At 40.8% G+C, this 13,639-nt stretch overlaps 1 protein-coding gene across 2 annotated transcripts in view; it reads right to left on the reverse strand.

Annotated features, from left to right (window-relative positions):
* Positions 1–176: 176 nt before the first annotated feature.
* The window catches only part of sacs (sacsin molecular chaperone), a 32,149-nt gene continuing 18,686 nt past the window's right edge, over positions 177–13,639 (reverse strand). For both annotated transcript variants that reach the window (XM_048162126.1, XM_048162125.1), the window contains one exon: positions 177–13,036. In XM_048162126.1, coding sequence (XP_048018083.1) covers positions 1,485–13,036 — 11,552 coding nt within the window. In that variant the 3' untranslated portion in view covers positions 177–1,484. The remainder of the gene's footprint in view (positions 13,037–13,639) is intronic.

The raw sequence follows: 13,639 nt of genomic DNA on the forward strand, positions 1-13,639 counted from the left end.
TAGACTATTATTTCTGACTTGCTGCATATGGATATCAGATCCACTTAAAGCAGGATCATTTTTTAAGAATATTTGTCCATAATTTACGAAAAGTAATATATCTTGATTATTGAACATATGCACAAACCAATATTCTCAAACTCAAACTTGCAGAGCTGTATTATGACATTATGAGACTGAGACAAACGACAAAATGTATTTGTCAAAACAATATAGTAGCCAGTGTTTAATTTCAGTCTTTCTCACAGTTAAACAAAGGAAATGAATGAAAAACATCATTTACATTGAGCACCATATGAGCATCTATGTTCCTCTTACACAAATTTCAGAGAACTTCATGCAAAAAATTCTCAGCAGTAGAGGACAAGAGGTTCCCATTGTAAATAATAGAAAATACATATTTAATCAATGTGATTCTGAGGAAATACGCATGATGTATGATGTGTACAGCCATAGCAGTTAACTGAGACGTCAAGTTTCTAGAGAAAATGTCATTTTAAATGGTAAATAGTAATGGTTTAAATAGTAATATGTGCTAAAACTAAACCCACCAATATCCTCGAATGGGAAATAAAAAAAGTTCTGTTGCACCCGTAGCCAACAATGTATATATGTATAGTTCAGTTGAGATAAAGGTGATTGTAAAATTATGGAATAAATTTCATTCTTGCATACTATAAATCTTGCAACAAGACAGAAAATTGCACCGGTAAACACTTATGAACCTACTGTCATATTACATCTTATGATGTAATTTATAATCTTTTAAATATTTTTATTCAATGTTTAATGTCTAGGTTATGCACTGATATCAATATCACACTTAGATTGAAAGGAGCATGTCAATTACCATATGGATTTGCCAGCTGACAAAACTTTGTATGCACAATATATGATTTACTGGCACATGACTGATAAAGATCCCATAAAGGAACCGCGAGCTGATTGACCTGTCATCGCTTGATTGCACAAGATAACTTTTCAGGTGTCATTCATTCAAATTCCTGCAATCACTCAAGTGATATTTACATAAAAGTGCAGTGCAACTCATGCTAATAAATCACAATACCGTCAACTTATTGACTACGGCAGGAAAAATACATTTCTAGAAAAGATAAAAAAGCAGCATTGGTATTCATTATGTACAAAGGAACAACAATAATTAATAAATGTAGTTAAAATAATAAAAGGTATTTCTATGCTTTTGAACATTATGTACACTGCTGCATGTTAAATATAATAGCGTACACTTTCTTTTTTTAGGCTCAGGCAACCTTTCAGAGAAATGGAGCGAATATGTACGCAATAATAAGCATGGGTCACAGCATTCAGAGGTGGCACTGTTAAAATAAAAATGCCAGCTAGATACATAATTTTACTTTTAAAAAGTCTGTTATAACTATTATATTATTTACTGGTCTATATTGCACAACCACCGCTTTGTTGATTTATCTGTTAGTGTTTTCATTGTCTAATGCTGACATTCAGATTTTTTGCTGGACAAATGTCTCAAGTTTGATGATTATCCGAGCTGTACATTCCATTACCCTCATTGCTACTTCTGACGTGTACCTGTCATTGGGAATCTGAGGGAAGGGTAACAGGTCAGGGTAGCGAGTTCTCAGGCTGTCCACGCCATAACCCTCCAGGATGTTTACATCCTTGGCCAACCCTGTTAGCTGGGAGTTGTATTCCTCTACCTTCTGCGCAAGTGCTGTGGGCTTCACATCTTTGTCTGATTTTCCTCTGACTGCATAATCTGCTGCAATTAATGCAAGCTTTGTTGCCAGGTAGCATTTGAAACATACCCATTCATTGGCATTTTTATGAAGGTCATTTCTTGCAGCAGAAAAGTTGGCTCTTGCTTGCCTTAACCACCGCCGTGCCTCCACAGGGTTACCAACAGACTTGAATGATGGTGGTACAAAGAAGCGATTTGAGTGCGATGTGCCTGAATAGCTAGTAAACTGTTCTCGGAACTGCTGTTTTTCCGATTTATGGCTTGTTGCTTCTTGGTTCCATGATGTGTAAAATCTCTGAAATGAGAATTTCTCTGACTGGAATCGAGAGGAAGATGCAGAGAAAGGTCTCCTTGATCCTCTATCACTGGTCTGCTCTGCCTGTGTTTGCTTCTCCATCCTGCTGATCTCATTCTGTAGGTGCTTAAAGACTTCTGTAGCGATATCAAGATTCTCTGCATTTTTGTCAGGGTGCCACTTCAAGTATAAGCGCCGGATAATCTTCTTGCGTTCGGTTTCAGAAAGTTTCCAAGCTTGTTCTATTACTGAGGTAACTTCTTTTAGAATTTCTGGTAATGCATTGAGTTTTATCTTTTTGGGGGACGCCTTTGTTGGAGGATCCCTGTGATTTTCCTTTCCAGGAAATATTGGTGGGACCATTCTGGCACGAGGGGAATGACCTTCCGAGGGGCTTGTTGGAGTTGGTGTGCCATCCCGAATATGGGTGCTATCATCCTGTCTAGAAAATTTATACAGATCAAGAGAGCTCACAATTTTGTACTCGCTGTACCCAATGTCAATTTGAAAGCACTTGCCGAGGACACTTGGACTTTCCTCCTCCTCTCGTTCCACTTCTTGAACGATGATAGCGTATGTGTAAGTTGGCTGGTAAGTGCCTAAAATATCACCTCCTTCTGAATCTACCAGGTAACCAACATACTCTCCAGGATAAAAGACATTCATGGGGTCCATGAGCAGTAAATGATGTATCTCGGCAGGTATGGGTGTACCAGGTAGTGGTAGCTCTAGCTTTGAGGGCTCAGTTGTGTCATACTTGACACCAAGGTTGTCTAGCTTCTCTGTTATTCTGTAGATGTCATTGCATCCCAACATAGCAATAAGATAGGAGGTGTCAGAAATCAGGTTGTCTGTAGCTGACTTGAGGGTCATTGCCAAGGCAAGAAGAAAATTAATGTCTTTGCTGTCAGAATGCTGAATGTAGAGGTGGATAACAGCTGTTCCGTACCTTTTAAGAAAGGCAAGAGTTTCACTGCGGCTGTGGGGAATTGGGCTACAGCCTTTCACTCGCAATGTTGTCTGTAGTTTCTCAAAGCAAGACACTTTTAAGCCCTCACACAGTGCTTTGCATAACCGTATTGCTTTCTCCTCATTCACCATGTATGCATTCTCATTCTCGTGTTTCATGATCCTAATTAATCCAGTGATAAATTGCTCTGAAGACAGGAGCAATTGAAGTCGTCCCTGCAGGGAGCAAAGGGCACCAAATTGGCACATTTTTGGAGAGTCTTCATCAAGTTGTTCCTCCAAGATACTACTCAGGAGCCTGGGCCTCATCTTCTGTGGAAGCAACATGATCAGCTTTGTGTGAAAGGCATGGTCTTTGCCTAGGTAACACTGGCTCATGTCAACTAGCATCTGAACACCAACATTACCCTGAATTCGGCTCTTGTAGTGTGGTGCATCATCAAAGACCAATGTGTTTGATTTGGCCAATCGTCCATCATGACTCGGAAGATAAAATGTCAAATCTCTGAGATTATCAAGGTCTTTACGGACCTGTACTGGGTCATTCTGAAGACTTTTGAATAGCCCTGAGACAGTTCTTTTCACTGTTCTCATTTCATTTGGGTCAAGCTGCTTGCCTTCTGAAATTCTATAAATCCGACACAAAACTTCAACATATTGTTTTGTTGAAACAATGTCTTCAGTTCCCAACAGTTTGAAAAGTTGGTGAAATGTACCGAGCTCAAGGGGAAGTTTGTACAAGTAGGGTTTGAAGTCAGATTCATTGTCCAAATTAATAACAACCTCCTCTGGTTTAAGGAGTTTCCAACCCTCCTCAACCATGACAAAGGCTACTCCTCGTAACTGAAAGCGGAATTCATGTTTATCTGCATTCAGAAATTCATAAATGCTTCTCAAGACCTTGTTTCGTGTTTTCACCGTGTCATCATCCAAGTTTGTAATGCTACATATGTTTTTGCAATTGCTAATGACCTTTTCCAATGGTGGGTCCACGTTAACATTTAACATGGTCAAAATAAGATCAAGCTGCTCCTGGCTGGCAAGTGTGTTTCCTTCTTGGTCTTTTATGCTTGCTGGGGTGGCCCTTTCTGGTAGTATAGGACAAGATGTCCACAACAACTGCATGATATCAGTTTGTTTGAACTTTGGATTTACTTGAGATCCATTAAAGCGAATTAGAGGGACATTGCCATTCATTTCTTGGTACTGAGCGTGAAGGCGAACAAGCTCCGCTGGTGCACGCTCTGGGCATAGGAATGGTATCATAGAGAGTTCTTTGAGGAATGCTCCATCAAACAGATCTGTTCTCTCATTGAAAATGTGATTTAGGAGTACATCTACAATGGTCTGAACTTTTTCCTTGGACCAGTTCTCTGTATGAGCTTTAATGCTGATCTCTTTCGCAAACTGTAGAACTTGCTGTTGAGATACTACATATTTCAAGCCGATGCTACGTAGGAATGCTATCCATGAGGGTAAATAGGATGTCCCACTTTTTGGCTTTGACACCTGCTCAATTTTTCTGAAGAAATCATTGGGAATAAAGGCTTTTTGTGGAAGCATTACTTCAAACACTTTAACTGTTTGATCAAAGAAGGCTTTGGCAGGTTTCAGTCTATTGGTGGAGTCATGAATGAAGGACAGAGCTTCTAGTTTTTCAAAGAGCTGATCCTTGATGCTGATTGGCTCCTCCATTGCCAATAACCTCTCCTTCAGATAGATTACATGTTGGATTTTGGCATCATGTGATAAAATGTCAAATTTTGGAATGATATGATTCAGGTACACCTCAAGGTCATCAATTGGTTTGACCCCAAGAAAGCTGTAGAGTTCTTTCAGCTGTGGGCTGTCAGTGAGAAAGGCTGAGGATGTATTGTGTGCCCACTTTTCAATGTCGGCAGAGGGAATGCTCTTTGTGAGAACATAGCATGCCCCAAAGTTTGCAATGCAGATGTACCGGCCACTGACAGCTTTGTAACATGGCAACAGTTTCAGACATTGTACATCATCCTGGGTTAGATTAGTCAAATTGCAGTTGAAGTACAACAACAGTGCTTCAAAGTCTTTGTCTGTCAAACTTGCTGTTTTGAATGCTGAAATCTGGATCATATACTCAAGTGCTCGAAGTATGCTCGAAGGATTGTCTATATTTGCTGTATGCTGGGCCAACAGAGGCAAGACAGGACTCTCTTTGGCACATATTTTATTCACAGCCAATTGAAAGCATCCTCCCTTCATCAGGGTATGAAAGACTTTGTCATTTTGTCCATTTGGAAAGATGGCTGCAAAGATTAAGCTCAAGGGTAACAAAACGTCATGCTCTGGCACAACCAATTTGTTTCCTGACACCATAAATTTGATTCCTGGAAGAAGTGCCCAATCCTTCAAGATGTCCAGAATGGTCTCAAATTTAGGCTTGATCTCTGTCTGGTCATCCTTGGTTGCAAGTTGTTCACTGATAAAGTGCCATGCACTCTTAAGCCAAGATTCAGTAGGGAAGTTCTCCTTCCATTTTACAGAGGTCCTTGTTCTGCACTCTCGGGGAAGTACAGATCCCAGAAGGTCTCCAAAACTGCTTATGTCAAATGTCTTTGCCACACCTGCCTTTAGAAGGATGTTACTGTACCTTATGTACAGTGTGTGCATGAAAAGCTCCTTCCTTGATGCAATAAGCTCATGATGAGTGGTCAGAAACTTTGGATGTCTGGAGTCAAACACTTGGAGAATGTTGTCCATTGTCATCAGCAGTGGCAACCCCTCTATGTTTATGTCATTTTCCTCCACATCTTTGAAGCAGTAGTCAACCAGCAGTTTTAGACCATGGAACAGCTTGAAATTGGACTGTTGCAGTCGACATGGTAGCTTTCCAACTTGGCAAGATGTGTCTGGAGACGAGAATGTAAGCAGGAAGCTGCGAACATCCTCGGGTGTCACATAGTTGACTGGAATCCCAGCATCTTCTAGGCAGAAGTACAGACTGGCTGTCTCATCGCAGCTGTAGATTAGGTTGAAGCCAACATCCAGGAGCATGGCCTTCATTCTATAAACATTTTCTGCCACAGATTTTCTTGTGGTTATGTTATACTCTGTGTTTTTAAGATGCTGCAACTCATCCTGAAGTAAGTTGTCAAAGAAAGCTCGGCCTTTGGTTGAGGTGGAGGTGTTCACCCAGGAGATGTATATTGCAGAGTGCATTTCAGAGTTATCAATGTGGGGTGCTCTCACAACAGGGAGTAGTCTTTTCAAGTCTACATGAATACAAAGGTAGATTGCCTTTACCAAACAATACCAATCTGGTTGAATGTCCAGTCTGTTTACAGGAAAGATAGACAAAAATTTTCTCAAAATATCCCTGACAACATGAATTGGAGTTCCTTGAAATATTGTCATAGTGGGGTCAGGGCCTGGAAACAGCCGACGTTTCAGTTGAATTAGCAGTTCTACACATGCAGGAGCGATTAGCACTTTCATTAGATTGTTGTTCCAGTCGCTCCTCACACCAACTCCATTGTCATCCCGCCACAGATTTCTTCTGGCAGAGTCTAATGCAAAATGGCCATTCACATGGAAAGGCAGGCCCGTCTCCAGAGAAAGTGGAAGAAAACAGAAGGCTCTGTGTGGTTTTTTGTAGTTGTGGCTGGTGCATGCTGCAACACCACCACGTGGAAAGAGTGTTATGTCCTCATTTTTGTGAGCTGAAATGACACTCTTGGATACCTTCTCTATGTCAGAAAATCCAGATCTGTTGCATATCAGCCAGGTCGTAGAATTACCATCTGTGTCTTCTATGTCCATTGTGTAGGTAATCTGTTGCACCGGAATTTGAGCCAGCTGTTTTTTCTTGGAGACACTGTCCAGAACTGAGGCATGAAATTGCTTGCGTTTTAGTCGATCACCATCTGAGATTTTCGCTGTCACAGAATAAAGAGTTTTTAAATCCCCAGTTCCATTCTCAATTTCACATATGGAAATTCTCTCCATGTGATTCAAAAACATGAGAAGTTCTGAACCATCCGTTCGTATTTTATCAAGGAAATTTTGAACCATTCTGTCTGAAGCAGGTGCTGAGCTGATCTCTGAGATTCTGGCCATTTCTACATTTCGTATGGGAAATCTGAACATTGTGCTGCGTTCCAACTTGAAGTGATTTCCTAGGTATAAGTTGAGTACATCAGAAAACTGGGATCTAAAGTCTGAATCCAAATCTCTAAACATTCTTCCTGGACTGACAGATGTTGCTCCAGGAGCATAACGGGCATGTGGATCGAAGATGCAGAGAATGTCATTATTTGAGATAAAAGACGGGCAATCAGTAATGTGATACACTGAGTTAAATCCAATGCCATATTGCCCAGTCTTTCCAGGGTTTGCCTCTTTGGTGCCCCTTCCGAGATTCTGGATCCCCCTAATATCATCCTCTGTAAATGGTTGATTGTTGTACACACAGAGTGATGGGCCTTGCATGGGAAACCATTTGTCATCAAAGATTCTGTCAGTTGGGTGGGTCCTGGGATCAAAGACAAAGTATATTTCTGTGGCTTTTGCATCATCTGCATTCTGTAGGAGCTCTTTCAACATCTCCTTCTCTGATGGATAAGCATTGAGGATACTTTTTATTCTGCTGGTAAGCTTCTCCTTCTGCCCAAACTCACTTCCAAGGGTAGTGAAACAGATGTTTGAGGCATATCTTTCTAAGGCTTTGTGACGTTTTGGAATTGTCCCCAACTTTACTGCCACCTCTCTTGGAATATCACCATGGCAATATTTAACGGTTGTGTCCCTGACTTTAATCCAAGGACAGTCATTATAACACAGTGATTTCGATGGCTGTAGTGTGAAATTGCTATCAGGTAGAAGAATCTCCCCATAGTTGCTTTGGCAGAATTCTTGATTTTTGTCTCGGATCAAGCTCCATATTCCCTCACTAATTATTCTACGAGACAGTTGAAAGTTTTCTTCAGTAAGAGGTTTTCTCCCACATTCATTCTTTATCAGCTGTAAAATCTCTGAGAATGTTTCAACAGTGAAACTCGGCTGAACGCCAACATTTTCAAAAAGTTCCCGACAACTATTTCTATACTTGTTGGGAAGCTGGTAAAGGTATGGAGCAGCATCAAAGTTTAAGTGAAATGCTACTTTTGATGGTTCCACGTATGTGTTCTCGACTAGAATTGAGGAGAATGTTTTCAGCTCCTCCATGATTTCCTCTTTTGCAGCACTGGACTGTAGCAACTCTTCATAGAGATATTTGTAGCAAGCATTGGTTATGTTCTCTTGATACAGAGTCACGCCATCAAAGGATTTTGAGAGCTCTTTCAGCTGGTTGATGACTAATGAAACCATTGGTTTTTTTATCAATCCAAGAAAGTCTTTCACAGCCAGTGAGATTGGACCACATCCTTTAAAGGAAGGGGAATTTTCATTCAGAATAGGCTTCATTAAACACACAGTGTCCTGATGGTCTGTTGTAAAAAGCTCTTTTGCCGAGAACATGGTAGATTGGGAGAAATTGTTTCCATGCCATGGAAGTGAAAATCCAGCTGGCTTTGTCAAGAATGGAAGGAACTTAATATTTTGTAATTTGGTAAGATACTGATTTGCTGCTGGATCTCTCATTTTTAGTTTTTCATCAATTAGACTTAGGATTATGCTGCTCCTGTGGCATGCAATCGTGTGGTCATTTTCATTTAGAGCCAATACAGACTCAGCCCGTTCAATCAAGTCTTCCCATGAAAGGTCATCCTTGACCATACCCAGCTGCACTAACTTCACCAAGCATACTGGATTGATATAGTCTCTTAAACTTCCTTCAGGGAACCTTCCATCTTCACTGTTGTACAGTTTGGCTACTCTGCCCTCTGGATGTATGAGTCGAGATGGCAAAACAAGCTTCTGTGATGGTCCTGAACATGGAATGCATGGGGTTTCCCTCAGTATGGATGCAAAATCCTCAAGTTTTTCATTGAGTACATAATACATCAGAGGGTCACGTAGTTCCTTATCTATGTCTTGAATATGAGGGAAGAACACATCTGAGAAAAACTGTGTCTCTGTCAGGGTGTTCTCCATTAATTTCCCTTTACAGCCAGCATCATCAAAGCCTTCCTTGACCCAGTCTGGCAGTTCAACAGCACAGAGATCTTGAGAACCACTCTTTCTGAGGTATTTCAAGAATATCTTGAAGGCAGCAGAACCAATGTCTGGTCTGCAAAGCAAAGTGTCATCCAAAAACCGGACATCCTTGATTGACACCCAGGTTTTTCCATCGGAAAATACTTTTGCACGGTCATCATCAACACCTTTGGCTATTTCTTGATAAACCCCTTGACAAATCAGACTGAAATCATCATGGACAACTCCAGGGTCAGGCCAGGCTGCATAATAGCTGTAGTCCAATAATTCCCCATTTTCTGACATTGACCTCAGCATATTAAGTGCAGCCAAGTACGCTTGGACAATCACATGTCTCATAAAAATGGAGTTCCATTGACCTTTTGTGTCTGTCTTCCAGATCTCTTTGCGATTTGATGTGACAGCAAAGCAACCATTTATGTGCACAGGTAAGCCAGTTTTGATTCGAAGGGGTAAGTAGCAGAAAACTTCCCCGATTGGTGTTGCACTTGTCTTTACAGTCCATTTTCTATTGTCTTCTTCAGAGAGCAGCACTGCTATGCCTCCACATGGAACCAGACCAAGGCGTTTTCCACTATCACTCAAGGAGAACTTCAGAGCTTCTGTCACATCCATGCACGAGCAGATAAGCCAGTTTGTATTTTCCACTCCTTTCTGTGGCATGTCATCTGTAAGTCTCTTAGTTTGTGTGCCTTTAGCTGCCATCTCAAAGTAGGATGATGGATCCTCTTCAGAACCTCTGAAGAGTGGGGACTGAAGATCAACAATGCGTCTGAAGACATTGTGGAACTCCTCCACTACAATTCTGATGATGCAACCCGACTTAGGTACCTCTGCTGGCACTCTGCTGGTGGCTGCAACTTTTTTCATGACTTTGGCAGCAGATTTCAGAATACTTAGTGGACCATACGCTGCTTTGGAAGACCACACACTCTTGTTTATCGTGACAACATCCTGCGCAGCAGCAGGGTTTGGTTCCTCGCATTTCAAATACTTCAAGACCATTGTTCCAACATGCTGCGTGAAGAGAATGAGCCGATGACCACAGATACTAAATTCATCTACAAGAGAGTAGATGTCAGTGGTATTGTAGTAAATACTGCTGATTTCACTTACAGATGCCTCCTGCTCAGTTCTGAAAGGAAGTCTGAAGAGGGTCCCATCATACTTGTAAGGGCACTCTAGCGACAGAGGAAGCTGACAGTTAAATACATTGATGAAAGGTTTGAACTGATTGGGAAACTTCCGTAGCCGTTTCTGCTGTTTGCTCCAGTTGATTTTGATGCCTGGATTTGACTTGTCTCTAATGTGTTTGCTGATGTGATTGATGTTGGGATCAAACATGATCATGAATTCTCTGCTCATGATAATGGGTATGTCAGTCACATGATAAACAGAGTTGAACCCTAGGCCAAATTTGCCCACTTTGTCAGCTTCACATCTTTTCATGGATCCACCCAGCCTTGTTATATTAAGGAAGTCTGTATCAGAGAAAACAGAATTGTTGAAGGACCACAAAGCTGAGCCATGACAAACAATCATGCCAGGGTCGAGCAGATTTTCTCGGATTTCAAGATTCTTGCGCATGTCAATCAGGAAACTACACTCAGTGGCATTTGCATCATCAGCATTCTGCAAAAGCTCTTTGAAGATATCTGCCACTGATGGATACTCCTCTAGAATGTTCTTTATTCTCACAGTTAGAGGCTCTCTTTGGCCTGACTGTTCAAACCCAAGATTCTCTGGGTTAATCAATCTTGTGCTCAAACATGGAACTCTTAACCATTCAGCAGTTTTCATTGGAATGTCATCATGGACAAGGATGATAGGCTCTGAAACATCATCTAACAAGTCATTCAAATCCTCTACTTTGATGTCACAGTATGTGCATTCGTGGATAGGTTTCATAACCAGTTTACTTGGATCTTTGTGGTAAAGAATGGGTACATGCATGTCAGCATCTACTGATATTTGACTGCTGTATAGCCACCGTAAGATATTTATTAGGAGTAAGATATTGCGTTTGCTTTCTTCTTTTGTCATCTCCCTCTCACTCCTTTGCCTGATCGTTTTGACAACTTCAAACACATGGCTGGGAACAACTTCTTCAATAGAGCCACAGAATTTAAAGAGCTTGTTGAATTTTGCAATAGTCTTTGGTAATGAGTACAGGTAAGGCTGGAGGTCCAAATCTGATATGGGCTTTAAAACTGTGTGTCCAGGAGAAACAAAGGTTTTCCCTGTCCAAACCCAGTCAAAGGGCAGAGACTTGACAGCTTCCCTTGCATCCTCCAAATGAGCTTGCATGAATTCATATATCTCAAACAAGATCTGCTGAAACTGATACCAGTCCTCAGTGGTAAACGCTTGGGATCTGTGCCAGTCATTTACTGCTTTCAAATGCTGGAGCACTTGCTCAACTTGAGGCTCTAATGTCAACTTCAGGGCTTTTTTCATGCCAGCAGAGGTACGTTCCACCAGGGAAACTGAAGAGCCAACAAGCACAGCATGAGAAATATCACACATTTCAGAAAGAGAGGAAATATTGCAAGAATCACCTCTCCAAGCAAGTGACTTTGGGTAATTCAGAGGTCTGTCTTTACAAACGGGTACCCATTTCAATTTTTGCAGGTTTGTCTGAACCTCAGAGGACTTCACCAACTTTGTCTGTTTGTTTAGGATAGTAAGGAGTGTTTTTGCCTTCATTAAAATGGGTTCCCATTCTGGTTCGCTATTCCCTTGCAACTCCTCAATTTTTCTGGCAACCTGAAGCACATCCTTTTCACTGAGCTGAACCTCATTTTTTAGCCCCAGTTGCCTCAGTGAATGAAGGACATCAGGAGATGATGTATACTCATCTGGGGGAAACCTTATCTTTTCTTCCATGAAGAAAAGGTTCTGCAAAATCTCCAACTCTGGATCAAAAAAGTCTGTTGGTGAATGAGGTTTTTCTGAAGAGGTATAAATAAACTTCAGTGAAGAAAGCCAACTAATTACTGCCTTGTTCTCGTTCTTCAGAGAAGACAAATGAGTAAGAGCCCAGATCATGATTTTTGTGACTTCCTCTTTTGTGTAGAATCCTTTCTCAATGTCCTGAATAATCACCTTTAGACATTCAGTGCTTTTCACCTGCTCAATGTTCAACAGCTTTATTAGACGGATGGTTGCCTGATCAATGCACTCAACTACATTTATGGACAGTTTCACATCTAATGGATGCTTGGCAGTATGATGTAATACTCTGGCTCCTTTCAATAAGGTAAAAGGTGAAGGATCTGTTTTTGACTTCTGTCCAACTTTGTCAAAGATGGGAAGCTCTTGGATTATGCGTTTCTCTTTTTCGGTGACATCAGTAAGACCAGCTAAAAAACCTCTCAAGGCAATCTTCTGCTTTACAGAGAGAGATGAAACTTGGCTTGCTAATCTCTGGGATGAAGATCTGTCCATAATTTGCAGTAAGGTGCTTGGTGTTGACTGGTGAATGTAATTTTTCAGGAGTGGATGCTGTAAGGAAGGATCAAGCTGCTTCAAGATAACACAACCAAGCTTCTTCATGACTTCAAGTAAGTCTTCCGAAGGAGGGCCCTCTTCCTCATTTACAAGAACAATGGGTGATGGAATTTTCAGGCGCAGTAGCTCTAGAGAATCCAAGTTGTCAGTCAGTGGCACATTTGGAATCAAAGGCAAATCTTCAAAGACACTAAGGTCATCTGCAAAGTTAATGTAGAGATGCTTCCAAATCCTTCTGAGCCAAGATGCTGAGAGGTGATTCTTCTCTTGATCACCAAGGTTCCACTGAACTGCAAAATCTCTAGAAGGCCATGCTGTGGTAATGACTTCTTTAATCAGGCGTGCTGATCTTTCTGGGGTTATCACTTGAACCTGAGTGCAAGGCCTCCCTGAAAGCACAACAAACACATAACATGATGCCAGCTGCACTTGGTTTTTAGACAAAATAACACATTGTGTATACATAGCTTCAGGAAAAACTCTGTGAAGCCTTGTATTTACCTATATTTCATCATAAAATTTGATCTGAAGTTACATAAATGGATCAACACAGTCTGCTTAAACAACTGTGGCTGTTTGTTGTTCTATTACCAATTTATGCAGAAATGCAGGTAAATCCAAGGTTTCAAATACTTTTTCCTGTAACTGTATATTCTATAAGACACTTAAAGTTTCAAAGAACACTACTGAGACAGGAGACACAGATGATGAGGGAATTAGGAATAATCATTTTTGACATTCAAAAACATTTACAATCAATCACAAAACAGAGAAACTTGTTAAAATGGCTTGCATGCTAGAAACACTTGAATATATTCTAATTAGAAGTTGTTACAATTCATTAATTCATATTTGCCTGTTCAGGTTGCACAAATATATGGGAAAAAAGGCTTCAAGTAACTATTGATGTTCACATGCATGTGCATATGTGTGTCGTCACATTATTTCTAGGAATAAACATTTATCAGTGTACCACTTGCAATTGATTGATT

The sequence above is a fragment of the Megalobrama amblycephala genome, linkage group LG16 (assembly GCF_018812025.1).
Source record: "Megalobrama amblycephala isolate DHTTF-2021 linkage group LG16, ASM1881202v1, whole genome shotgun sequence".
Taxonomy (NCBI): Eukaryota; Metazoa; Chordata; class Actinopteri; order Cypriniformes; family Xenocyprididae; genus Megalobrama; species Megalobrama amblycephala.